Genomic DNA, 27,757 nt, shown 5'->3' with positions numbered 1-27,757 from the left:
CATTCCGCCAGACACGTAGTCAAAGGTTTCGGGTAATTTCATTCAGAGACTACGCCATATTATTGCTACGCATGGAGGATATGTGGAAAATATCGTACTATAGAGTTTCCCAGACCGCAGCGCCATCTGTTGTTGACAATTGTAACTACTGTAATTTCGAAAGTTTGTCTGCCTGAAAATGTGCTGTTGTCCCAAGCATATTGCAACAAACGGTGTATTTCTATCGCTGCTCGTTTAGTTTTTATTGCCGTTTCAAATATACCGGTCATTTTTGAAACACCCTGTAGGTGGCACTGATTAATTTCATATCGTTCTTGATACTGTCCGTGCATCGTGTGCGTATTGTATTACTGTATGACGTCAGTCGCAGCAAGTCGTTCGTGGAGATAGTCTGGAAGACGCGAAGGTCACGACTCGCGCCGTTGGCCTTCCGCCAGCATTCGGAGGGAGGGAGGGTTCCGCGTGACGTCAGAGCTGCTGCGGCGCTGGCTGTTGGGCAGTCTTTCGCGAAACGTGTCAGACAGAGCGTGCATCGCCGACTTCCGTCTACGCAACAGGGCAGGCGTGTGTCCCGAGCGTACAGCAGGTAGGAGCGCTGAGCCAGTTCTGTAAGACGCGATATTATGAAGTCAGACATCCAGGCAGTTCACTACTGGAGCAGTGTGCGTAGCTGGAAGTGGCGAGTCGCTAAATGTGTGGCCTCAAAAGCTACGTCCACTGGTGTCAGTGGAATTTCGCGAAATCGCATTCTGTGGGCTTTCGTGTTTACGTGGTTCATTTGCAGTAAAACATGAATACCGCGCAGCTACAATGCGACAGCTTCTACGTCAATTATGTTGCCAGCAGTGTAAATCAAAACGTATCGTACTAACGGAGTGTGTAAGTAGCGTTGCATGTCGGCGTCGGTATTTCACTTACTTTTCTGTAAGACAAACTGCGTGGTCATTTGCTGCCGGGACGTCAAAATTTGAAGCAACTTCCTAATTTATAATTTCTTCAATTTCAATACGAATTCCGATTCCCGCTTATTGTGCGGAAACTGTATTTGTTTCATTGTACGCCTAAATGGAGAATGCTAGCGGCTCAGAGTGAAAGCGCACGGCTAGATAGACACAACTTTTGCGTAGAGAAAGTAATAGCAATATGGACATTCACAATGATAATAGCGATCATAATTTTAATACGTGAGCATCGAAAATTGAAGTAAACATTTTTCAAATTAATTAATTAATTAAACTTATACAGTTCGGAAGGAACTTCTACATCTACATATATCCCCCCACCCCCCGTATGTTCCACTCGCTGATCGCGCGAGAGAAAAACGACTGAACGCCTCAGTACGAGCTTTAATTTCCCTTATCCTTTTAATGGTAGTCATAACGTGATTTGAAAGTTGGTGGTAATAATATATGCCCTACATCTTCGGCGAAGATCGGATTTCGGAATTTAGTGAGCAGCCCCTGCTGTTTAGCAGGTGTGTCCCATTTCAAACTTTCTATGAGATTTGTAACGCTCTCGCGATGGCTAAATGCGCCAGTCACGAATCTAGCCGCTCTTCTTTGGACCTCCCCAATCTCTAGAATCAGACCCAACTGGTCATGGTCCCATACAGACGAACAGTACTCTAAAGCTGGTCGAACTAACGTACTGTAAGCAATTTCCTTTGTTGAAGGACTGCATCGCTTCAGGATTCTGCCAATAAACCGCAATCTAGAGTTCACCTTGTCCGTTACTTGTGTAATCTGATCATTCCATTTGAGATCATTTCGAATAGTCACACCCAGATACTTGACGGACGTTACCGCGTCCAAAGACTGGTTATTTATTTTGTACTCGTACATTAATGGGGATTTTCGTCTTGTTATACGCAGTAGGTTACACTTACTAATATTGAGAGATAACTGCCAGTCATTACACCACACACTTATTTTCTGCAAATCATCATTGATTTGTTCACAACTTTCGTGTGATACTACTTTCCTCTAGACAAAAGAAAACAAAATCATGTGTATATATAGCCATTAGTTGAGGAAATATAGTCACACACACATACACACGTGTGCGCGCGCGCCACACGCACACACAAACACAAGAAAAGTTTTCCTTCGTCTTTGCTACCAACAGGCTTAATGATCAGGTGCTATGATAGAAACTATACACGAAAGTAACAACGTTTCGTGAAGTTGCATTCCAGGGACAGTGATGTCTAAACGTTGCAGATAGTTCATTTGCAGTAACACTCGTATACTGGACAGCTGGAGCGCCGCAACTGTTGATGTTTTCAACAGTGGAAAACGAAACGTAATAACGAAGCCGTCGGGGACAACAAACGTTGTTTATTAGCGTCTTTTCAGAATGGCTCTGAGCACTATAGGACTTAACTTCTGAGGTCATCAGTCCCCTGGAACTTAGAACTACTTAAACCTAACTAACCTATGGACATCACACACATCCATGCCCGAGGCAGGATTCGAACCTGCGACCGTAGCAGTCGCGCGGTTCCAGACTGTAGCGCCTAGAGCCGCTCGGCCACCACGGCCAGCTACCGTCTTTTGTTCAGTTAATTTGGTATAAGAGTAAACGGAACTAACTCTGTGTTCGTTTGCCGCCATTGCCACAAGATTTAGTGTGTACCCAACTTTCAGTGTCTTCATTTTGAGTAGCCACAGCGTTTCTTATTACAGGGAAACAATATTTGTTTTAGGCTGCCACGATAAAGAACATTAAAGGGACGGACTGACCGTAGAAGAGCTAGAGATACACAGCTTTTGCACAGAAAAAGTTGTGCAGATGTTGATAACAATAATTCTACTGTCATTCTGAATGATTCATTTCAATGTGCACTGGACAGAATTTCAAATACTTTTGAGAACTGTTATTGCAATTTGATGAATTTACGTTGCAGATTTCGTAAAGCAAATTGTTTCGTTTCTGAAGTGACTTTACGGCATTCACATTGTGTTGTAATAAGGGATAAGTTAATTTGCCGCCATAAACACATAATTTATTTTTTAACGCATTTCTTCAAAGACACCTTTCAAACGCATTGTAGATGAAATTCAAAAAAATAATCATGTCACCAAAAGGTAAGAACTCTGCAGGGTTTGGTAATATTTCTAGTAATTTATTGAAATGTATTGAAATATTCTTGTGGCTGTATAAGGGACATACTCTGTCGTATTTTCAATGCTTCCCTTCAGAAATATGTTGTTCCGAGCAGAATTCAGAATGCCATTGTGAAGCCCCTGTACGAAAAGGACGATCTAACTGAACTAACTGTCAACCTTTATCTCTGCTGGCAGCTTTCTCTAAAATTCTAGAAAAGCTAATATATGTAAGAATTACTGATCATATCATGAAGAATGGATTTCTCAGCAAGCCAATTTGATTTTTAAAGGGCCATTCACAGAAGACGCAATCAATGCACTTACAAATGAAGTCCTAGAAACCCTTAATGGAAAAAATCCTAGCACTTCGTGTTCTCTGTGATTTGTCTAAAGAGTTTCACTATGTTGATCACCAGATTAGCTTGCAAAAAGCAAAATTAGGAGGAATAAGTAGCGTTGCAAGCAATTGGCAACATTGTACCTCCAAGACAGAAAACAAAAAGTTGTCTTGAATAGCTCAGGTGAAGTATGTGATGTTTCCTCACATTCTGAATGGAGTCCCATTACCGGCGGAGTGCGTCAGGGGTCAATTCTTGGACCACTATTATTCCTGAATTTTATAATTGATAGACCATCATGTACAAGCCTGCCATGTAAATTTACATTATTTGCTGCTGATACCACAATTTTTATGAGCAGTAGAACAGATAGTAATCTTGAAGAGTCCATTAATCACATACTCTCAGATGTGGTTAATTGGTTCATGGTGACTGGTCTCTCTCAGTAACACCAGCTTTATTCCGTTCTGTACAAAAACAATCCTAACCTTACGACTTATCTTAGAAGAAAGATTAAGTAAAGGCAAACCTACGTTTCTACCATTTGTAGACTTAGAGAAAGCTTTTGACAATGTTGACTGGAATACTCTCTTTCAAATTCTAAAGGTGACAGGGGTAAAATACAGGGAACAAAAGGCTATTTACAATTTGTACAGAAACCAAATGGCAGTTATGAGTCGAGGGGCACAAAAGGGAAGCAGTGGTTGGGAAGGGAGTGAGACAGGGTTGTAGCCTTTCAATCTGTATATTGAGCAAGCAATAAAGGAAACAAAAGAAAAATTCGGAGTAGGTATTAAAATCCATGCAGAAGAAATAAAAACTTTGAGGTTCGCCGATGACATTGTAATTCTGTCAGAAACAGCAAAGGACTTGGAAGTGCATTTGAACGGAATGGACAGTGTCTTGAAAGGAGGGTATAAGATGAACATCAACAAAAGCAAAACGAGGATAATGGAATGTAGTCAAATTAAGTAGGGTGATGCTGAGGGAATTAGATAAGGAAATGAGACACTTAAAGTAGTGAAGGAGTTTTGCTATTTGGGGAGCAAAATAACTGATGATGGTCGAAGTAGAGAGGATATAAAATCTAGACAGCAATGGCAAGGAAAGCGTTTCTGAAAAAGAGAAATTTGATAACATCGAGTATAGATATAAGTGTGAGGAAGTCGTTTCTGAAAGTATTTGTGTGGAGTGTAGCCAAGTATGAAAGTGAAACATGGAAGATAAATATTTAGCACAAGAAGAGAATAGAAGCTTTCAAAATGTGGTGCTACAGAAGAATGCTGAAGATTAGATGGGTAGATCACATAACCAATGAGGAGTTATTGAATAGAATTGGGGAGAAGAGGGGTTTGTGGCACAACTTGACCAGAAGAAGGGATCGGTTGGTAGGACATGTTCTGAGGTATCAAGGGATCATAAATTTAGCATTGGAGGGCAGTGTGGAGGGTAAAAATCGCAGAGTGAGACCAAGAGATGAATACACTAAGCAGATTCAGACAGATGTAGGTTGCAGTAGATACTGTGAGATGAAAAAGCTTGCACAGGATAGAGTAGCATGGAGAGCTGCATCAAACCAGTCTCACGACTGAAGACCACAACAACAAACAACAAAAACAGGAAAAGAATAAGTGTGACAATTGGTAATCAGCCAATAGTAATAATAGACACAACAGAATTTCTTGGAGGGCACATTGACAAGAAAAGAAACTGGTCTTTGCATTTTATACATCTTTGTAGGAAGCTTCCTGCTAAGTATTCTATACGGGTTGTCACTACATGTGTTGAACCTAACACTGCAAAAGTGGCATACTATGGCTATTTTCACTCACTCGTTGAATATTGCATTTTTTTGGGGGGGGGGGGGGAGGGGCAACCAGCCATTAGCGAGGCAAGTGTTCATTGCTCAGAAGCGAGCTTTAAGGGTTATATGTGGGTTGCGCCCAAGAGACTCGTGTAGAAATAACTTTCGAAAACTTAAAGTATACACAACTACATGCCAATATATTTTTTCTCTCATCTGTTTTGTCGGCAAAAATATAGACATGTTTCAACCAAACAGTAATTATTTTGAGCATAACACAGACGAAGAATGATATACACAGTGCGCATAAAAATGTGGGCTTGGCGCAAAAGTGTGTTCACTACACTGGAAAAAAACTCTTCAATGCTCTTCAAATGGTTCTGAGCACTATGGAACTTAACAGCTGTGGTCATCAGTCCCCTAGAACTTAGAACTAATTAAACCTAACTAACTTAAGGACATCACATTCATCCATGCCCGAGGCAGGATTCGAACCTGCGACCGTAGCAGTCGCACGGCTCTGGACTGCACGCCCAGAACCGCGAGACCACCGCGGCCGGCCTATGCTCTTCCTCCTGAAATAAAGGCAGAGATTCATAACAAGAGTAAGTTTAAGAAAGCACTAAAAATATTTCCGCTAGAAAAAGGTTTTTACAGTCTAGATGAATTTTTAAATAAATAAATTGTAAAATTTTAATATTGTAAAATAAAAGTTAACATGACGCCACTAAGAATATTATTTGAGCTCTTTATCTGTGTGTGCTCTGCATCTGTTTGTGCCTAGTGCTTGAATGATTCTGAGAAAATATGTATGGACTTTTTTCTGTATTGCTGCTCAAAGTGCAGGCAAAACAGCTGGGGCCGGGAGGTGACGTCACGCGGCCCGACAGGTTGGAACCTGTGTCCGTAGTGCTGAAAGGGGGTGGGGGGAGGGGGAGAGGAGGGGAGAGGGAGAGAGGAAGGGAGAGGGGCAACAACCGCTCTACCACGACGGCGGGGAGTAGTGGCGTGGCGTCAGACTTGAGTACAGTTCGCTGCACACTGCACAGTGCCTCGACCAGGTGGTTACTCATATTTGCAGCAGACTCCAGTTCACAGTTAATTCTGTACATGTTTTGCTTTGAGTTTTATTCAAAATGCGTGAGGAACAAGACCTACCGCAACAAATTACTATTTAGTTGACGGAAGACTATTCACAACAGTTCACTTCAGTACGTCCACAGCTCGTGGTTTCGCGCTGTCGTTCTCGCTTTTTCGAGCCCGGGGTCACGCGTTCGATTCCCGGCGGGGTCAGGGATTTTCAGCAGCCACGAGATGACTTGGGGGTTGCTGTGTCGTCTTCATCATCATCACTCATCCCCATTATGGTCGGAGGAAGGCAAAGGCAAACCACCTCCACTAGGACCTGGCCTAGTACAGCGGTGTGGGTATCCGGCATCCCTCCTGTATGCTCTGTCAAGGAGAATGGGACTTCATCATCATCATTTCAGTACATTTCGTATTGTTTTTAATGTGTTCCACATCGAAATGGAAAATTTTTCTGCACAAATACTAACTGTCTACGCCGAATAAAATTTTCATTTAGAAGTAATCTTCCTTTCACTTCGACACACACACACACACACACACACACACACATATATATATATATATATATATATATATATATATATATATATATATATAGGATGTTAAAAAGGTACGGCTAAACTTTCGGGAAACATTCCTCAAACACAAAGAAAGAAAAGATGGTGGTGGTGGCCAAACAGTTCTACGCGCTCAGTCCGGAACCACGAGACTGCTACGGTCGCAGGTTCAAATCCTGCCTCGGGCATGGATGTGTATGATGTCCTTAGGTTAGTTAGGTTTAAGTAGTTCTAAGTTCTAGGGGACTGATGACCACAGCTTTTAAGTCCCATAGTGCTCAGAGCCATTATTTGAAAGAAAAGGTGTTATGTGGACATGTGCCCGCAAACGCTTAATTTCCATGTTAGAGCACATTTTAGTTTCGTCAGTATGTACTGTACTTCCTCGATTCACCGCCAGTTGGCCCAATTGAAGGAAGGTAATGTTGACTTCGGTGCTTGTGTTGACATACGACTCATTGCTCTACAGTACATTGCTCTCAAGCACATCAGTACGTAGCATCAACAGGTTAGTGTTCATCACGAACGTGGTTTTGCAGTCAGTGCAATGTTTACAAATGCGGAGTTGGCAGATGCCCATTTGATGTATGAATTAACACGGGGCAATAGCCGTTGCGCGGTACGTTTGTATCGAGACAGAATTCCAGAACGAAGGTGTCCCGACAGGAAGACGTTCGAAGCAATTGGTCGGCGTCTTAGGGAGCACGGAACATTCCAGCCTACGACTCGCGACTGGGGAAGACCTAGAACGGCGAGGACACCTGCAATGGACGAGGCAATTCTTCGTGCAGTTGACGATAACCCTAATGTCAGCGTCAAGAGAAGTTGCTGCTGTACAAGGTAACGTTGACCACGTCACTGTATGGAGAGTGCTACGGGAGAACCAGTTGTTTCCGTGCCGTGTACAGCGTGTGCAGGCACTATCAGCAGCTGATTGGCCTCCACGGGTACACTTCTGCGAATGGTTCATCCGACAATGTGTCAATCCTCATTTCAGTGCAAATGTTCTCTTTACAGATGAGGTTTCATTCCAACGTGATCAAATTGTAACTTTTCGCAATCAACATGTGTGGGCTGACGAGAATCCGCCCGCAATTGTGCAATTACGTCATCAACACAGGTTTTCTGTGAACGTTTGGGCAGGCATTGTTGGTGATGTCTTGATTTGGCCCCATGTTCTTCCACCTACGCTCGATGGAGCACGTTATCATGATTTCATACGAGATACTTTACCTGTGCTGCTAGAACATGTGCCTTTACAAGTACGACACAACATGTGGTTCGTGCACGATGGAGCTCCTGCACATTTCAGTCGAAGTGTTCGTACGCTTCTCAACAACAGATTCGGTGACCGATGGATTGGTAGAGGCGGACCAATTCCCTGGCCTCCACGCTCTCCTGACCTCAACCCTCTTGACTTTCATTTATGGGGGAATTTGAAAGCTCTTGTCTTCGCAATCTCGGTACCAAATGTAGAGACCCTTCGTGCTCATATTGTGGACGGCTGTGTTACAATACGCCATTCTCCAGGGCTGCATCAGCGCATCAGGTATTCCATGCGACAGAGGGTGGATGCATGTATCCTCGCTAACGGAGGACATTTTGAACATTTCCTGTAACAAACTGTTTGAAGTCACGCTGGTACGTTCTGTTGCTATGTGTATCCATTCCATGATTAATGTGATTTGTAGAGAAGTAATAAAATGAGCTCTAACATGGAAAGTAAGCATTTCCGGACACATGCCCACATAACATATTTTCTTTCTTTGTGTGTGAGGAATGTTTCCTGAAAATTTGGCCGTACGTTTTTGTAAAACAAAAGTGGTTTCTCTAGTAGTGAGTTGCCTATTTTTTCCTGTTCTACGCTTCCTTATTTCGCCTCTCTCTTTACTAAGTTCATGGCACGCCTGTGAAAGTCCACCAGCTGTCTGGTCACCCTCTGGGCATGGCGCAAGCAATACTGGGGTCCAGTGTGAACACATGGGAATGAGACCCTACTCTGCCTCCTAGCATAGCTGTAAGATTAGATGACTTTTTAACATAGCAAGTTATTGCGTGTTATCATAGATTCCGTAAAGTATGGAGCTGTGCTTGTATTGGTTGCTTTGGCAGTCACTGTTGCAGTACCTGCTACAGATATATACACTCCTGGAAATGTAAAAAAGAACACATTGACACCGGTTGGTCAGACGCACCATACTTGCTCTGGACACTGCGAGAGGTCTGTACAAGCAATGATCACTCGCACGGCACAGCGGACACACCAGGAACCGCGGTGTTGGCCGTCGAATGGCGCTAGCTGCGCAGCATTTGTGCACCGCCGCCGTCAGTGTCAGCCAGTTTGCCGTGGCATACGGAGCTCCATCGCAGTCTTTAACACTGTTAGCATGCCGCGACAGCGTGGACGTGAACCGTATGTGCAGTTGACGGACTTTGAGCGAGGGCGTATAGTGGGCATGCGGGAGGCCGGGTGGACGTACCGCCGAATTGCTCAACACGTGGGGCGTGAGGTCTCCACAGTACATCGATGTTGTCGCCAGTGGTCGGCGGAAGGTGCACGTGCCCGTCGACCTGGGACCGGACCGCAGCGACGCACGGATGCACGCCAAGACCGTAGGATCCTACGCAGTGCCGTAGGGGACCGCACCGCCACTTCCCAGCAAATTAGGGACACTCTAGCTCCTGGGGTATCGGCGAGGACCATTCGCAACCGTCTCCATGAAGCTGGGCTACGGTCCCGCACACCGTTAGGCCGTCTTCCGCTCACGCCCCAACATCGTGCAGCCCGCCTCCAGTGGTGTCGCGACAGGCGTGAATGGAGGGACGAATGGAGACGTGTCGTCTTCAGCGATGAGAGTCGCTTCTGCCTTGGTGCCAATGATGGTCGTATGCGTGTTTGGCGCCGTGCAGGTGAGCGCCACAATCAGGACTGCATACGACCGAGGCACACAGGGTCAACACCCGGCATCATGGTGTGGGGAGCGATCTCCTACACTGGCCGTACACCTCTGGTGATCGTCAAGGGGTCACTGAATAGTGCACGGTACGTCCAAACCGTCATCGAACCCATCGTTCTACCATTCCTAGACCGGCAAGGGAACTTGCTGTTCCAACAGGACAATGCACGTCCGCATGTATCTCGTGCCACCCAACGTGCTCTAGAAGGTGTAAGTCAACTACCCTGGCCAGCAAGATCTCCGAATCTGTCCCCCATTGAGCATGTTTGGGACTGGATGAAGCGTCGTCTCACGCGGTCTGCAGGTCCAGCACGAACGCTGGTCCAACTGAGGCGCCAGGTGGAAATGGCATGGCAAGCCGTTCCACAGGACTACATCCAGCATCTCTACGATCGTCTCCATGGGAGAATAGCAGCCTGCATTGCTGCGAAAGTTGGATATACATTGTACTAGTGCCGACATTGTGCATGCTCTGTTGCCTGTGTCTATGTGCCTGTGGTTCTGTCAGTGTGATGATGTGATGTATCTGACCCCAGGAATGTGTCAATAAAGTTTACCCTTCCTGGGACAGTGAAATCACGGTGTTCTTATTTCAATTTCCAGGAGTGTACATTACTGCGTGGAAAATTATTTGTCGGAATAGGTATGCCTATTTTTACCGCCTGCTTCGTCTAAGACAATTAAAATTATTGGAAAAGGTCGTTCATACATAGCCCCAGGGAACAACAATTTTTGCCTGTTATCTACATTGATACTGGTAGGATACCAATCCCAGAAAGTCCAAGACTTTCGAGAGTGTTTCAAGTTCGAAGTCGGATAACAAGTGACAAAATTTGTTCTTGTGATATAACTATAAATTAACAATTCACAATTTTTCCCTGTACTTTTACTGTGAAACCGTGCTTATGACAAATTGCATGATTCTGTGTCAACGGGAACTACTGAACAGGTTTTGATGACTGATTTTGTGTCTACCAAAATATGCGACATAACTTGGCGTATCATTTGACTGCATTAGAAGCTTCGATATTTTGCACCGCCGAGAGACCGTGAACCTTAGTATTTGACAAGGATTTCAACTTGATACGTCTACCGGTTCCTGAGTTGAAGGCTTTTTAACAGTTTGATGGACTGACAGATGGACAAAGGTCTATTAGTATAAGGGTTCAGGTTTTATCAATTGAGATACAGAACCCTAAAAAGGGTTCCAATTTTGATTGATGGAGTCATTCATTCTTTTTTTTAGTCATATATTCACTGATACCTAATGTTCACCGAGCGAGGTGGCGCAGTGGTTAGCACACTGGACTCGCTTTCGGGAGGACGACGGTTCAATCCCGTCTCCGGCCATCCTGATTTAGGTTTTCCGTGATTTCCCTAAATCGTTTCTGGCAAATGCCGGGATGGTTCCTTTGAAAGGGCACGGCCGATTTCCTTCCCAATCCTTCCCTAACCCGAGCTTGCGCTCCGTCTCTAATGACCTCGTTGTCGACGGGACGTTAAACACTAACCACCACCACCACCTAGTGTTCTGTAAGTTGGAGAGGGTTACCTTAAGGGACGTGGAGTGACTCAGACTACACAGAACCAGGCAGAAACAGTGGCTGCAGGCCACCTCTGCGAGGTATAGTGGCAACACGTGATGTGACTGGTGCAGATCTACCCAGTCATGATTACGGCATTATGTCTACATTACTTTATGTACATTGCTGGCCATTAAAGCAGCTACACCACGAAGATAACGTGCTACAGACGCGAAATTCAACCGACTGGAAGAAGATACTGTGATATGCAATCGATTAGCTTTTCAGAGCATTCACACAAGGTTGGCGCCGGTGGCGACACCTACAAAGTGCTGACATGAGGAAAGTTTGCAACTGATTTCTCATACACAAACAGCAGTTGACCGGCGTTGCCTGGTGAAACGTTGTTGTGATGCCTCGTGTAAGGAGGAGAAATGCGTACCATCACGTTTCCGACTTTGATAAAGGTCGGACTGTAGCGTGTGGCGATTGCGGTTTATCGTATCGCGACATTGCTGCTCGAGTTGGTCGAGATCCAATGACTGCTAGCAGAATATGGAATCGGTGGGTTCAGGAGGGTAATGCGGAACGCCGTGCTGGATCGCAACGGCGTCGTATCCCTAGTAGTTGAGATGACAGGAATCTTATCCGCACAGCTGTAACGGATCGTGCAGCCACGTCTCGATCCCTGAGTCAACAGATGGGGACGTTTGCAAGACGTCAACCATCTGCACGAAAAGTTCGACGACGTTTACAGCTGCACAGACTATCAGCTCGTTGACCGTGGCTGCGGTTACCCTTGACGCTGCATCACAGACAGGAGCGCCTGTGATGGTGTAGTCGACGACGAACCTGGGTGCACGAATGGCAAAACGCCATTTTTTCGGATGAATCCAGGTTCTGTTCACAGCATCATGATGGCCGCATCCGTGTTTGGCGAGATCGCGGTGAACGCACATTGGAAGCGTGTATTCGTCATACTGGCGTATCGCTCGCCATGATGGTACGGGGTGCCTTGTTCGCATTGACGGCACTTTGAACAGTGGACGTCACATTTCAGATGTGTTACGACCCGTGGCTCTACTATTCATTCGATCCCTGCGAAACCCTACATTTCAGCAGAATAATGCACGATCACATGTTGCAAGTCCTGTAAAGGCCTTTCTGGATACAGAAAATGTGCCATGGCCAACACATTCCCCACATCTCGCTTAGCAATTGAAAACGTCTGGTCAATGGTGGCCAAGTAACTAGCTCGTCTCAACACGCCAGTCACTACCGTTGATGAACAGTGGTATCGTGTTGAAGCTGCATGGGCAGCTGTACCTGTACACGCCATCCGAGCTTCGTTTGACTCAATGCCCAGGCGTATCAAGGCTGTTATTACGGCCAGAGCTGGTTGTTCTGGGTACTGATTTCTCAGGATCTATGCACCCAAATTGTGTGAAAATGTAATCGCATGTCAGTTCTAGCATAATATATTTGTCCAATGAATACCCGTTTATTATCTGCATTTCTTCTTGGTGTAGCAATTTTAATGGCCAGTAGTGTATTATGTAGATCAGGACAAAAACAGTTACTTTGGAATAGGCCACATCTCGTTCTTTTATACTACTCAACTGCTATTTTTTATCGAAGACTTCAAACGAAGCATTTATGTACGCACAGCGCAGAATCGTATCAGCTTCCTGTACAATGGAGAAGGCAAAATGTGTTTGCTACAAACAGCAGAGCAATGACCTGCTCAGCTAATTTTGTTTTTTGCGAGGTGCTGGCCACCAAGTTGCTGCCTGACAGGGGACATCAGTGCCATACCTGGTGGTGGGACAGCCTGTGTCACCTCCTCCAACATACAGCCAGACCCAGACCACCCCCCAGACACCTGCTGCAAGATGTGATCGCTGCCCAGGACCCGGCTGTCCTCTCTCGCTGCTATTGGCCGAGGGACACAAAGGGTCCCCACCAGGTAGCCACCTGACACGGGACAGACCAGTAGAGTGTGACAGAGCGTGGCAGCCCTGGTGATGGAACAGCTCTGCGGGTCTCTGTTATCCACGTGGCCCACACCACAAGTACTGGCACAGTTTCCCACTGCTATGCCAAGAAGAAATGCAAATGATAAATGGGTATTCATTGGACAAATATATTATACTAGAACTGATCTGTGATTGCAATCTGGGTGCATAGATCCGGAAAAATCAGTGCACAGAACACCTGTGGCCATAATCATGGCCTCGATGCGCCTAGGCATTGAGTCAAAAAGAGCTCGGATGGCGTGTACAGGTACAGCTACCCATGCAGCTTCAACACGACACCACAGTTCGTCAAGAGAGGTGACTGCCATATTGCTCGGTCACTATTGACCAGACGTTTTCAGTTGGTGAGAGATCTGCAGAATGTGCTATCCAGGGCAGCAGTCGAACATTTTCTGTATCCAAAAAGGCCCGTACGGGACCTGCAACACGCGGTCGTGCATTATCCTGCTGAAATGTAGGGTTTCACAGGGATCGAATGGGTAGAGTCATGGGTCGTAACACATGTGAAATGTAACGTCCACTGTTCAAAGTGCCGTCAATGCGAACAAGAGGTGACCGAGACGGTAACCGATGGCACCCCATACCATCACGCCGGGTGATACGCCAGTATAGCGATGACGAATACACGCTTCCAATGTGCGTTCACCGCGATGTCGCCAAACACGGATGCGACCATCGTGATGTTGTAAACGGAACCTGGATTCATCCGAAAAAATTATGTTTTGCTATTCGTGCACCCGGGTCCGTCATCGAGTACACGATCGCAGGCGCTCCTGTCTGTGATGCAGCGTCCAGGGTAACGGCAGCCACGGTCTCCGAGCTGATAGTCCGTGCTGCTGCAAACGTCGTCGAACTTTTCGTGCAGATGGTTGTTGTCTTGCAAACATCCCCATCCGTTGACTTAGGGATCGAGACGTGGCTGCACGATCCATTACAGCCATGCAGATACGATGCCTGTCATCTCGACTGCTAGAGATACTGGGCCGTAGGGATCCAGCACGGCTTTGCGTATTACCCTCCTGAACCCACCGATTCCATATTCCGCTGACAGTCATTGGATCTCGACCAACGCGAGCAGTAAGGTCCCGATACGATACACCGCAATCGCGATAGGCTACAATCCGACCTTTATCATAGTCGGAAACGTGATGGTACGCATTTCTCCTCCTTACACGAGGCATCACAAGAACGTTTCACCAGGCACCGCCGGTCAACTGCTATTTGTGTACGAGAAATCGGTTGGAAACTTTCCTCATGTCAGCACGTTTTAGGTGTCGCCACCGGCGCCAACCTTGTGTGAATGCTCTGAAAAGCTAATATTTGCGTATGATAGCATCTTCTTCCTGTCGGTTAAATTTCTCGTCTGTAGCACGTCATCTTCGTGGTGTAGCAATTTTAATGGCCAGTAGTGTATAAACTGCCAGAAGTGTAGAACTGACGTAAGGAAACAAAGTTATTCTTTTAATTGGAATTTTATTCGTGTTGTGTTGCTTTCAGTGATACACATACATTCAACTGACAAGAGATTATTTGGTAGCCTTGTCACTTGGAAGGTATAAGCACTGGGCACTTTGCCAGAAATACTCCCACAGTTTCGTAGCAGCCACAAACCGGAATTTCTGTTGTGCACTCCCTCTTAGAGGCACTGTTGCAGCTACACTGGATTTCAGCTCGGGTCACTCTGTGGCGCTGTGGGAACTAGAGACGAGGCAGTGAGAGAGGTCAGTCAGTCAATTCAGAACTAAGATGATGGACAATTTGTCTGATAGCGACACGAGATGTCTTTGTGTACCTACAATCCTGGATGGAAACACAAATCGTGAAACGATGCAAAAAAATTGATAAGAGGAACATGTTCTAACTTAATAGCACTGCACCTTCGGCACATTTGAGGAAACAGTATCTATCTGGTATCAAAGTTGGAAACCAGTATATCAGCTGCTGCATCCAAATGAGCCACACACTTGTTTGTGTTAGCCATCTAAGTGATAGAAACCTCATGAAATCTGTGTTGCACTGGGATAGACATTGCAGTTCTACTCTAATAGAAGAGGTAATGTCACCTCAAGTAAAATCATCTATGCATGGAGAGACTCAAGAAACTGTTTCTTCCATTATGGGATTGTTGGTCCGTATTATACCTCACAAATCAGTTGGACCTGTGATTTAACAAAGCACCCAAAGTCGTGTCACTTACGTGTCCATCCAATCTGTGTTTCACTGCAAGTGCTCTGACACAGAAACCGATATAAGTTTCTTCCTTTAGCATTTCTTCTTCCTAAAGTGTATATTACCCATCTGAAAACAGAGAGTGTGAAAAACATAAAATGAATGAACAAATACTTATTTAAAACTAACATTTATTTTCCTGTGGTTGTTTTCAACACTCTTCATCACAGCAGTAGCTTGAGGCTGATTCATAAGTTGGGTGAAGCGGATGAGTCACATTTTTTGAATAGCTATCATTTTACGTTTCTAAAGAGACCGCGCAATGAATCATTTTGCGTTTGGGAAATTTTTTGGTTGGTCAGTGGGAGTGATTTGTGGTGAGTGCAAAAATTTTGTAGCAGCCTTGTAAATTAATGATTGTTTAATAATTTATATATGCAAAAAGAAAAATATATTTAAAAGTAAAGGGATATTACAGTAATAATTCTACCGTTAATGGGAGAGATCCGTATGTTTACAAAGAAAGCAAAAATGTAAATATTTTCTCAGTGTTAACTGTATAGAATATGTTAATAAATACAGATACTAACATTAAACTAAACATTTTTTAAAACCTTCTGCAGGAACCGTTGTGATGTAGGGAGTAATACCAAGGGGTCATTCTAAGAGTACAGAAAACTTTTGGCATGGTTCTGTGGTATATTTTAGTTTGGGACTTTCTTCTAAATCACTGTTGAGTTGGAAATGAACAAACATGTGCCAGTTGACAACAATGGTTGCTGACTGCCCAGAACAGTTAGTAGTGAGTCATACCAGTACAATGTAGGAATATCATTTCCTTGGCGACGTACCCAGAGGGAATGCCGATGTTGTGAGTCTTTGTAACCACAGTGTGAGGAGAGCAGCTAACTTGTTTTTGAAACTAAATAATTACAAAAACGTAAGACAGATTTCCACTCACGCTGTATAATTTGTAATCAAGAATTTCTTGAACAAGAATTAGATCTTTTAATGGGGTAGTATCATCAACAAAAATATCCTCTTGTCAGCATCATCTCGACTACTTTGGTAATGTGAGATCAGATCCAAAACGACAGCCCATACACTATGCGATCAAAAGTATCCGGACACCCGGCTGAAAATGACTTACAAGTTCGTGGCGCCCTCTATCGCTAATGCTGGAATGCAATGTGCTGTTGGTCCCCACCATTAGTCTTGATGACAGCTTCCACTCTCGTAGGCATACGTTCAATCAGATCCTGGAGGCTTTCTTGGGAAATGGCAACCCATTCTTCACGGAGTGCTGCACTGAGGAGAGGTATCGATGTCAATCAGTGAGGCCTGGCACGAAGTCGGCGTTCCAAAACATCCCCAAGGGGTTGTGTATGATTCAGGTCAGGGTTCTGTGCAGGCCAGTCCATTGCAGAGATGTTATTCTCGTTGTAACCACTCCGCCACAGTCTGGACAGTATGAACAGGTGCTCGATCGTATTGAAAGATACAGTCGCCATCGTCGAATTGCTCTTCAGCAATGGGAAGAAGAAGGTGCTTAAAACATCAATGTAGGCCCGTGCTGCGATAGTGCCATGCAAAACAACAACGGGTGCTAGCGCCCTCCATGAAAACCACGACCATACCATAACACCATCGCCTCCAAATTTTACTCTTGGCACTACACATGCTGACAGATGATCTTCAGTGGAGATTCGTCATACCCATCGGATAACCACATTGTGTACCGCCATTCGTCATTAGACACAACGTTTTACCACTGTTCAACCGTCCAATGTTTATGCTCCTTGCACCAAGCAAGGCGTCTTTCGGCATTCAGTGGCGTGATGTGTGGCTTATAAGCAGTCGCTCGACCGTGAAATCCAAGTTTTCTCATCTCCCGCCCATCTGTCATAGTACTTGCAGTGGATCCTGATGCATTTCAGAATTCCTGTGCGACAGTCTGGATAGGTGTCTGCCTATTACACATTATGACCATCTTCAACTGTTGGCGGTCTCTGTCAGTCAAGAGACGAGGGCGGCCTGTACACTTTTGCGCTATACGTGACCACTATCACATCAGAAACAGTGGACCTATGGATGTTTATGAATGTGTAAACCTCGCGTACAGACGTATGACACAGGTGACACCCAGTCATCTGAACACGTTCTAAGTCCGTGAGCTCCGAAGGGCACCCCATTCTGCTCTCTCACGCTGTCTAATGACTATTGAGGCAGCTGATATGGAGTACCTGGCAGTAGGTGGCAGCACAATGCACCTAATATGAAATACGTATGTTTTGGGTAGATGCTGGATACTTTTGATCACATAGTGTAGGTTAGTTGAATGGATGGAATTTTGTCTATTCCTGCATCAACATTTTGTCCTGTGCATCGTTGGGTGTTGTACTGTTGGAAAGCGTTGAGTGTCAAGAAGGAGTTGCCACAAGACTGTGGCAGTTTCCCTCTGGAGCAGCTGATATGTTAGCTCTACTGCATGGCAGTGTAAAGCCGGTAAGAGCAGAGTAACCAAGTTGCAGTTGGAAAACATCACTGTTTTTCTAAGTACATGGAAAGATTATAAGTGTAAGTAGTTCAGCAAAGCATCTGTGTAGTTGTTTCAGGTCTCATTTATACTGCACGAGAAATCCATTTTGAAACACTTCATCAGTGGTGGTGCATTGTAGACATAAATTAAAGACAAAGGATCTCCTTCTTTCGTGATGTTGTCCAAAGAACTCTCTCTCCTCAGTCTCCAAGCTCTCTACCCTGTCCACCCTCTGGTCCACTGGATTCAGGACTGCCTCCACTTGCTCCACTAGGGGGCTTCTCTGTGGCTTTCCTCTGGATCCCAGTACACGTTGGTATCTGTGGAAATGAGGCGGCCGATATAGCGGCCAAGGCTGCAGTCTCTCTTCTTCGGCCAGCTATTCGCATGGTTCCCTTCGCCGATCTACGGGGTGTTTTATGTCGTCGTGTTGCTCTTTTATGGCATGCACATTGGTCGACACTTCCCACTAATAAATTGCGGGACGTGAAAGCTCTCCCCTGTGCTTGGACCTCTTCCTCCCGAACTCGTCGTCGGGAGGAGGTAACTAGACTCCGGACAGGGCACTGTCCTTTTAGCCATCGACATCTTTTAAGTGGCGATCCTCCCCCACTCTGTCCCCACTGCTCTCAACTGCGGACGGTAAGACACCTTTTACTCGAGTGCCTCTATGTTACTCCGTTATGCTCCCGTCTACAGCTGTCGCCTGATATATCTTCCATTTTAGCAGATAACACGTGATCAGCTGATCGCGTTCTCGAGTTCATTAGTGCCAGTGAGATGACGTCAGTAATTTGAAGCTCTATTTCGGGACAGACTACCCCCCTTCTATAGTGATTTTTTAAGCTTCTGTTTTGGTTTCCCCACTTTTTTGAGTTTCCCTCACATTGCTGCTGGTTTCCAGTTTTGTTCTTTTAGCTTTTCCTAAGTCACAGATCGGGCGCTAATGACCGTAGCTGTTTTGCGCCCTAAAACCATAACGAAAAAAGAGCGTTAAAGCAAGAAGGAGAATGTTGATACTTTGTTGTTGAAGATTTGCAGCTGTGTGGTATAGCAAGGATATAACTGGGTTTAATTGACTATTGATGGACAACATTTACCAGGTCTGCCTCTGCCTTGTGAAGTGTTGAGGATGCTGTGTTAGAGAAATGAGCTGTTCAGTGATGCCATGTTTCAGGACCAACGACCATGGCAACTGGTGTCAAAGTCGAGGACTCGGTGACTGTGAAACTGGCTGCTCTTTTCGACGCAGGAGGTGGCTCTACGGTGACACTGCTGGCGGGTGATACGCGACTGGCAGCACACAGGGAGGTCCTGGCTTCCAGGAGCCCAGTGTTTGCCGCCATGCTCCAGCCCGACACCCTGGAGTCCAGCAGCGGCGAGATCCCCGTCACTGACGTGGAGGGTCCAGTGCTGAGCCTGCTGCTGGCCTACATGTACACCCTGCAGGCCCCACAGGTGCCCAGAGTGGCCCCCCAGCTGTTGGCAGCCGCAGACAGGTACGGCTTGTTGGCCCTGAAGGGTGAGTGTGAGAAGCAGTTGGTCGCTCAGCTGGCTGTGGAGACCGCAGCGGCAACAGCGGTGCTCGCCGTGAGGCATTCGTGCCGAATCCTCGCGTCAGCGGCAGTCGCCTTCATAAAGGCCAACTTAGGGGTGATGGCAACGCAGGGCTGGGCAGACGCAATGCGTAACGAGCCTGGAGAGTTGATTGAAGTGAGTCGACTGCTGGCTGAGCCATCAGAAGAAACCAAGTAAGCATGAGGCAGGCTACATGTCTGTTTTTCACAGTGCTGTGTGTGTGTGTGTGTGTGTGTGTGTGTGTGTGTGTGTGTGTGTGTTTTCAAGCCTACAGTGTTTTGTAAATTTGTGCTATGATCTTACGGGACCAAACTGCTTAGGTCATCTGTCGCATACCTTACACGCTACTTAATCTCACTTAAACTAACCTACACTATGGACATCACACACACCCATGCCCGAAGTAGGACTCGAACCTCCGACAGGTAGAGCCAAGCGGACTGTGACAAGGTGTCTCATCAGACCGTGCGGCTACCCCACACTACAGTGTTTCCTGCCGAGTTTAACAGAAGTTTCAATGTGGTAGGATAGCTAGAAAATCAGAAATGGGAAATGCAATGGCTCAATCTAGATATAATGGGGGTCACTGAAATGAAATGTAAAGAAAAAGACGAATGTATGGTAATGTCAACAGCAGCAGAAAGTGTTATAATAAGAGTAGAGTTCATTGTGAGCATGGAAATAGGGCGGAGAATGTGGTACTGTGAATGGTTCAGTGATAGCGTAGTTCTCATCAAATTCAAAAAGCAAATGAATGCTTACAACCATAGTTCAGGTATACATGCTGATGTTGCAAGAAGGAAATGGAGCGATAGAGAAAGTATATGAGAATATTGAATGGAATATTCAGTACGTAAATGGAGATGAAAATCTAATTTTCATGAGGTATTGGAGTGCAGTTGTAGGGGAAGGAATGGAATAAAGGGTTGTGGGAGAATATGGGCTTGTCCGTAAGAGTGAGAGAGGAGGAAGACTAATTGAGTTATACAATGAATTTCAGACAGTAATAGCCTGTACTCTGTTCAAGAATCACAAGAGGACGAGGAATACTGGGAAAAGAACTAGACACACATGAACATGTCAAGCGGAGTACATCACAGTCAGACAGAGAAATTCTGACATATGGTATTTATTGACCATCCATTTTATCGTATTCAGTGAAATGGGGCTTGGCGTATGTTGATAAAAAAGAACTTACATAATAGTGACTGTATACATGTCATACAGACAATTAAATACATAAACAGAAAGAAATCATACAGATACAGATACAAATCATAGAGACAGCCATAAATCAAACAAATTCTAAGTTTACATTAAATCCAGTGGCACATGGCTATATTTAACTTAATTTATGGATTTTATCTAATACATAAAATTCATGTACTGATCACCACTGTAAAAGCTTCCACGTATAAGTATAATCTGCAGCTTTGATATCTTTTTAATTCTTAAGGGAAAGGCACTAAAATTTTTTGGTATGATGTATTGCACTTTTACGATACGGGACTCTCTTATGTACTTCTTTATGAAAGTTAGTTTTGTTTCTAGTTTCATAGTTCCGGTAATCATTGTTCAAAGCAAAGATCTGGGATTTTAAAATGCTTATGCTTTCATAGGTATATACAGATGGAAGAGTCACACTTTTCTGTTATCTGAATATATCCCTAGATTCCCAAGTGTGCAACAACTTTATAATTCATCTTGTTCATTTTTGAACAGTATAGACTATTTTTCTAGATTTGAAGTATCCAGAAATAAGACACCATATTGCAGTAGACTATCCATGAATGCATACTCAAAACTCATTACTGTTTCTCCACTGCAGAAATTTTGAGCATTATAAATGTGTAACAGTATTTACTTAATTTTTTTATTGAGCCATTCTTTATGTTTTACCATTCAAGATGCTCGTCTAACCAAATTTCCACCAATTTAGTATTTGAAGTTTGTAGTATTTTCTGTTTGGCTAACTTCAGTATTATATTAGGGATTACTTTATTTGACTTATGCCTGAAATTCATCCGTAACGTTTTCTTCTCATTAACAAATAGACTATTATCTTTAAACCATTTAATTCATTCTTCAGTTGTTATTCCTATTTTTGTGTAAGTCAGTCACATTCTGAGTGTTAGAAAAGAGATTAGTAATGTCAGTACACAGTACAGCATCAACTTCTTTTAAACAACTTGGTAAGCAATTTATTAATATCAAGAACAGTAGGTATACCAACACCAATCCTTGTGTTACTTCATGAGTAGCTTCCTTGTATGCAGAAAAGTAGGATTTGCCTTCATGAACTATTTCTACCTTCTGGTATCTATAAGATAAGTATTATTTTAACCACATATAATCAGTGCCACAGACTCCATAGCAGTATATTTCGTCAAGCAAAGTTTTGTGCTCAGTACTGTCAAATACCTTAGATAACTCGAAAAACAATCCACAGTTCACTTCAGCACAATCGATCGAATTTCGAAAAACTTTTAGAAAATTATATATAGTAGTTTCAGTTAATGTAATTTTTTCTGAAACGATTTTGCTTTTTGGCACATGTCCCACTTTTGTTCAAGAAAGTAGAGTGTCTTCCATACATTATTCTTTCAAAAATTTTTGAGAAACAAATCTGATAAAGATCTGCTAGACACTGTTTTTATAGAGTGATTTTATTATTGATAGCTTAAGTTCTCTAGGGAGTGCACCAGTGCTGAAAGAAGCATTAATTATGCCAACAAAGAGGGCAGCAATATACAGAGGGGTAAAAAAAATGTATCTACTGTTTAAAAGTCCATAACTTGCAAACTAAATGACGGAGTTGTCTCATTTTTGGTGAAAGTGTATCTTAAAGTCCAACTTTAAAATATCACTGTAGGTGTTCGAAATGGTCAGTATTAACATCCACACACAAACGATGCCGCCTAACTGCAGCACGAACTACTGAGTGCAGCGTGTTCAGTTGGATATTTGCACACGAATGTACGATGGATTCTCGACGTTCATCCACTGTGCGTGGCTTTTGTCGCTAAACAACGTTCTTTAGTGTTCTCCACAGGTAAAAGTCCAAAGGAGTTAGGTCTGGAGAACGTGGTGGACACCCCACAGCACCCGAACGGCCTGTCCATCTTCGTGGTAGATTTTCGTCGAGACTCGCCCTAACACGATTTTGGTAGTGGGCTGGGGCACCATCTGGTTGGCAGTAAACTCTTCCGTCTCCATACAAGTCTCGGATGGCAGGTAAAAATGAATGCCTGAAGCTTCTGAAAGTACATCTCACCGTTAACTGTGCCATCTAAGAAGAATGACTCAATCGAGCCCTTGGTAAGAAAACTCACATTTGCTCCTGGAAAATTCACGGCTTTGTCTGCATGAACGTTCGGATTTTCGGCGGCCCAGTAGATGCAATTGTGGCGATTTACCGTACCATTGAGTTGGAGCTGTGCCTCATCAGACCACACAATCATCTCTGGAGACTCTTCACCGTTGCGCACCATGTTGGTAAACCACTCGCAGCACCCCATTCTACGATCTGGCTCGTCCTCGTTCACTGTGTGTAGCAATCGTGGGATATAGCACTTCCATGTTGCTGTCTTCAAAATTGGCCGAACACGTGAGCGACTCACTCCAGTTTCACGGGCACACTGTCTCACAGACTTCGGTGGTGAGCGAGTGAATTATTGTAACACACGACGGGAGTTAGCTGGACTGACGAAACACTGACTATCTGGCGATTTGTCATCTCACAAAACAAAACAACGCAATACAACGCTTTCGTGGCGATTGCCGGAACTACAAACTATTAGACTACCAAAGTAGAGACAACTCCGACACTTAGTTTGCCAGTTATGGACTTTTAAACAGTGGATACATTTTTTTTTGACCCGTCTGTATTTTCTGTGTTTAATTATCTGGAATGTCATCTGCACAATAGGACAATTTATTTTTTTACTAAGAGTATCAGCCAATTACACTGCTCTTTAAATTGTTTGCGTTTTATAAATCAGTCATAGTGAGCCTGTTTTGACATACTGTCATCTTTATGTGCCCTGTAAATACATAACTAAGTGATGATCTTAATATAATGGCCTGTAACTATGATCAGGGAAGTTGTAATACATCGTTAGGTATTTTCAGCTTATATGTAATATCGTTGCTGCCATGTCCTGTCTTTTTTTTAGAATTATTAGCTTCTGCTTAGGTGTACACTGGAGACAAATATCTGACCTCAGTCCCTTTTTATGTGTGCTATTTGTTTTCTTGACAGCTTGGATGACAGTGGATCAGCAATATTACATATCTGCATAGTTATCATTTTAAATAAATGATGTGTAAAACTTCAGATGTTTTTTTTATTATTTTTAAACGTTTGGTGGTAATTATGTTTTTGTCTGGAATTAATTAAAATTTCATTCGAGATCATTGTTATATTTTTATTTTTTCATAATAATTTGTTATTGTCTCTAAATTATGATGTTTCCATGGTGGTATTATTTGTTTTATACTCCTCTTGTTTTTATTGCTGTTACCATATATACGTGTTGTTTAGTGTTTCTGACTTAGTACTTTACCTTTTTTCTTAATTTATAATGAGAATAAAGTTTCTATGTACTTTTCATGCCTTAGGTCGCTCTCTTCAATAAGTAAACTTGTAGGGTGGATGTATGCATGTGAATACATCTTTATTTCATCAAGAAAGTAGTCACATTGATGTTTTTTTTTAAAACTAAAAGTAGATAATATGATGTTATTTTTGTTAGTAGGGTGTTGTTTTTCTTTAAGGCTTTCGATTTTGTTTTTGTGTATAGATCTGATTTGGATGCTGATGTTATGCACAAAGATATTTGTAAAATGTGACATGGTGCTAAAAATGTATGGTGAACGACACACATACCTTGATTTAGGTATTCCTTATAAGATAGTTTACTGTTAATTTTCTCGTTGTGTCCCTAATTTTGCTCCATATTGTCTGATATGAGGTACCAGTGTTGGTTCTGCTGAAACTAGACAAACGTTATTGAATTTCATACTTTCGGTGAGTTTGACTATTCTTATTGTTATTATGCATTTCAGAAAGCTTCCCATATCAGTCTATCAGTGTATGACATTCAACTCCATAACTTTTATTCAACTTAATTGAACATGAAAATTAATATTTGAAAAAGTGACATATAACCACTGTCTTCTTTCCAAGAAATCTGTTGCTGAGATATTATATATAGCCCTGAATAATTACAGCTGCAACTGTTTTACTCAGAAGTAAATTTAATAGGGCACTTCTTGTGATTCCTGACTGTCACCTTCTTCATTTACTTCACACACTATTCCATGGCAAGTGTCCATCTGCTTGTCATAATGTCAATTTATCATAAACGTTCTCATTCACGTTTCTTGCATGGCTATAGAAAGCTAGATGTTGTTTGTATAGTAAGTTGGTATGTCCACTTACTACATTATGTTTCCATTTTCTTCTTCTTCTCCTCTCCCTCTTCCTTCTCTCTCTCTCTCTCTCTCTCTCTCTCTCTCTCTAGTGAATATCATTCTGCTGCAAGACACTAGGTTCCAAATCTCCTCACAGCGAGCTGACTTTAACTACTTCCTGGTTCTTAAATCTTTAGTATTCCATTCCAGATCTGGTAAATATGATTAAGCTGACTGCACCAATAAAAACAAATTTTTAAGTTTGTTGCACCGTCAGCCTCTGATCAGATGAAAGATTTTACAGCATTTATATAATTTCTTTTTACTGATCTTTCCCACTCATTCATTCAGATTGCAGTTGCAATCCTGGCAAATGAGAGCGCCCGTTTTCTCTTGCATATCAGTTCTGGTTATTGACTAACGTTTATCTATGATAATATATCCAGTGACAGCTAAACTACCTATTGGCTTAGTTGCAGTCTCTCATGAGTTACCAAGTTTCTGCACTGCTACTTTCTCTCAATTGCCTTCCTTCTAAGTTCAAAGCCTTCTGTTCTCCTGCTCATTGGCTGCAACTCTTATAGTCAAGCCCCTGACACACGAGTAATAAATGCTTTGTCTGATGATCACAATGGCACATTTAAGTAGCTTTAGAGGGCTCAGACAGCCTGATTAAAGGCCTTATTAATTGTGTCATAATTATTGCTGTAATGTACTCTGACTGCTGCATCAGTATTCCCATGTCAGTCGAGAAATACTGTTTTGCTTTATATTTACCTTTAATTTGTGCCTCCTTTCGGAGAGTTCGTTGTTTTGCATGCTGAAGTAAAACCACAGGGAATGTAGGAGTAGCAGTGTAGAAACTGATTAATTTAGTGGTAAGTCATACCTATTCACTGACATTCATTCTTGTTAGCAGGGGGTGTTGTATCATCTTTGTAGATATACTCTCAGTCGTGCTAAGTGTGGTAAGTATCCCATATGTGAATCTGATTGCCCACACAGTGTCTCTCTGTGCAGTGCACCAGCCACTACAAAGGGAGGACGCACCCCCAGAACTCACTGTCAGTCCCATAGCAGTGACGGCCAGACTCCTGTCACAGCTGCACTGCAGTTGCCTCCCTGTCACACTTCTCAGATTGATAATGCTCCCATCTCTCACATACTGTGAGTTATGTATCTACATATGTAGAACATCCACACTCACAGCAACATTTATTGGTGCAGTAAGCAAGTGTTACAGTAATAAAACAGTATTTTCCTTATTCTGTAATTTTTATACTTTTTCTTAAAGCAGACGTGAGAGTTTCCACGAAAATTATTTATTTTTTATAGTTTTTAGTATGTATGGTAGTGTACAGTTATGTGTTAAGTGTGACATTGTGTGCAGGTGCACATGAATGTTTTGACGACTGCATCTTTTAGTGGATGTTTGTGTGTGCATGTGGGGTGATTATCATCCACCTACACATGCGCAGTGCGTGTGAGGGGACTCGCAAAGAATGGACTTAGTGTCATTTCTACAGTTGTGATATTCCGAGTAACTGATTCTGATTTCATATGAAGCGACATATTATCTCTGTGAGGACAGTGTGTTATAAAATTTACAAATATTTGGACTGACATTTTCTCCTGCCACCAGAGGACATTATCTGTAAATGCCCAAGGATATAATTAGTTTCATGGGTTGCTACACATAGGACGACAGTGGCAACTGTTTTAAGTATATGTTCAGTGGAGGTCATCTGCTTGACGCTAGCACCCTGGCCCAGAGGAACTCACTTCCTGGAAGGAATAATGACCGAAAGTGGCAACTGCACTAGTTATGAAATGGAATGCAGGAAATTTAATGCTATCTGGTTGAAGACTTTGTCAAGGAGATACTGCTGATCTGTACTATATTGTTCAGTATCGTAGAACAGAGATTTTTAGATTTGTAATTTCTCAGTGGAGAGGTGCATGTTCAGAATTGCTCAGAGTTTCACATGTGTATGATGGTTTCTGTCATTTAGTTTGTGTGATTATAGTTAAGTCTAAGAATCTCAATGTTTTGTGCAGGGGCCTTTCTGAAGAAGAGAAGGGCAGGAGGCTGATCCAGGCAGCTGAGCAGGGTTCAGTGGAGAAGCTCCGACTGCTGCTCAAAGCGGGTGCAGATGTGGGGGCGGTGGAGGTGTGCAATAGGACAGCCCTCCACTGTGCACCACAAAGAGGGCACGTGGAAGTGGTGAGGTGCTTGGTCGACAATGGGGCAGAGGTGGATGCCAGGATCACGGTGGCGATGTACACGCCGCTGCACTTCGCTGCCACATTTGACCGCGCTGATATGGTGAGGCTGCTGGCGGCTTCCGGTGCTGACCTCAATGCCAGAGACCACCAGGGGATGACGCCTCTGCACTGGGCGGTAGACTATGGCCACGCGGAGGTGGTGGCTGCTCTTTTAGAGGCAGGAGCTTCACTGAGGCCAGGGATGAGAATGGGGACACCGCACTAGACTGTGCTACACGGGACAATCAACTGGAGCTCATACAGATACTACACTCCTGGATATTGAAATAAGAACACCGTGAATTCACTGTCCCAGGGAGGGGAAACTTTATTGACACATTCCTGGGGTCAGATACATCACATCATCACACTGACAGAAC

General features: G+C 43.7%; 1 protein-coding gene across 1 annotated transcript; it reads left to right on the top strand.

Moving 5' to 3' along the window:
* The first annotated feature begins 504 nt into the window (after positions 1 to 504).
* On the top strand, positions 505 to 27,641 carry LOC126295420 (ankyrin-3-like). The gene is made up of 4 exons (XM_049987897.1): positions 505 to 586; positions 19,297 to 19,870; positions 26,133 to 26,279; positions 27,171 to 27,641. Exons 2-4 carry the CDS (start codon positions 19,308 to 19,310, stop codon positions 27,601 to 27,603), a joined length of 1,143 nt encoding a protein of 380 aa, XP_049843854.1. The 5' UTR covers positions 505 to 586; positions 19,297 to 19,307; the 3' UTR covers positions 27,604 to 27,641.
* The last annotated feature ends 116 nt before the right edge of the window (positions 27,642 to 27,757 follow it).

This window comes from Schistocerca gregaria, chromosome 11, assembly GCF_023897955.1.
Source record: "Schistocerca gregaria isolate iqSchGreg1 chromosome 11, iqSchGreg1.2, whole genome shotgun sequence".
NCBI lineage: Eukaryota > Metazoa > Arthropoda > Insecta > Orthoptera > Acrididae > Schistocerca > Schistocerca gregaria.
This window is presented reverse-complemented; position numbering and strand designations above follow the sequence as displayed.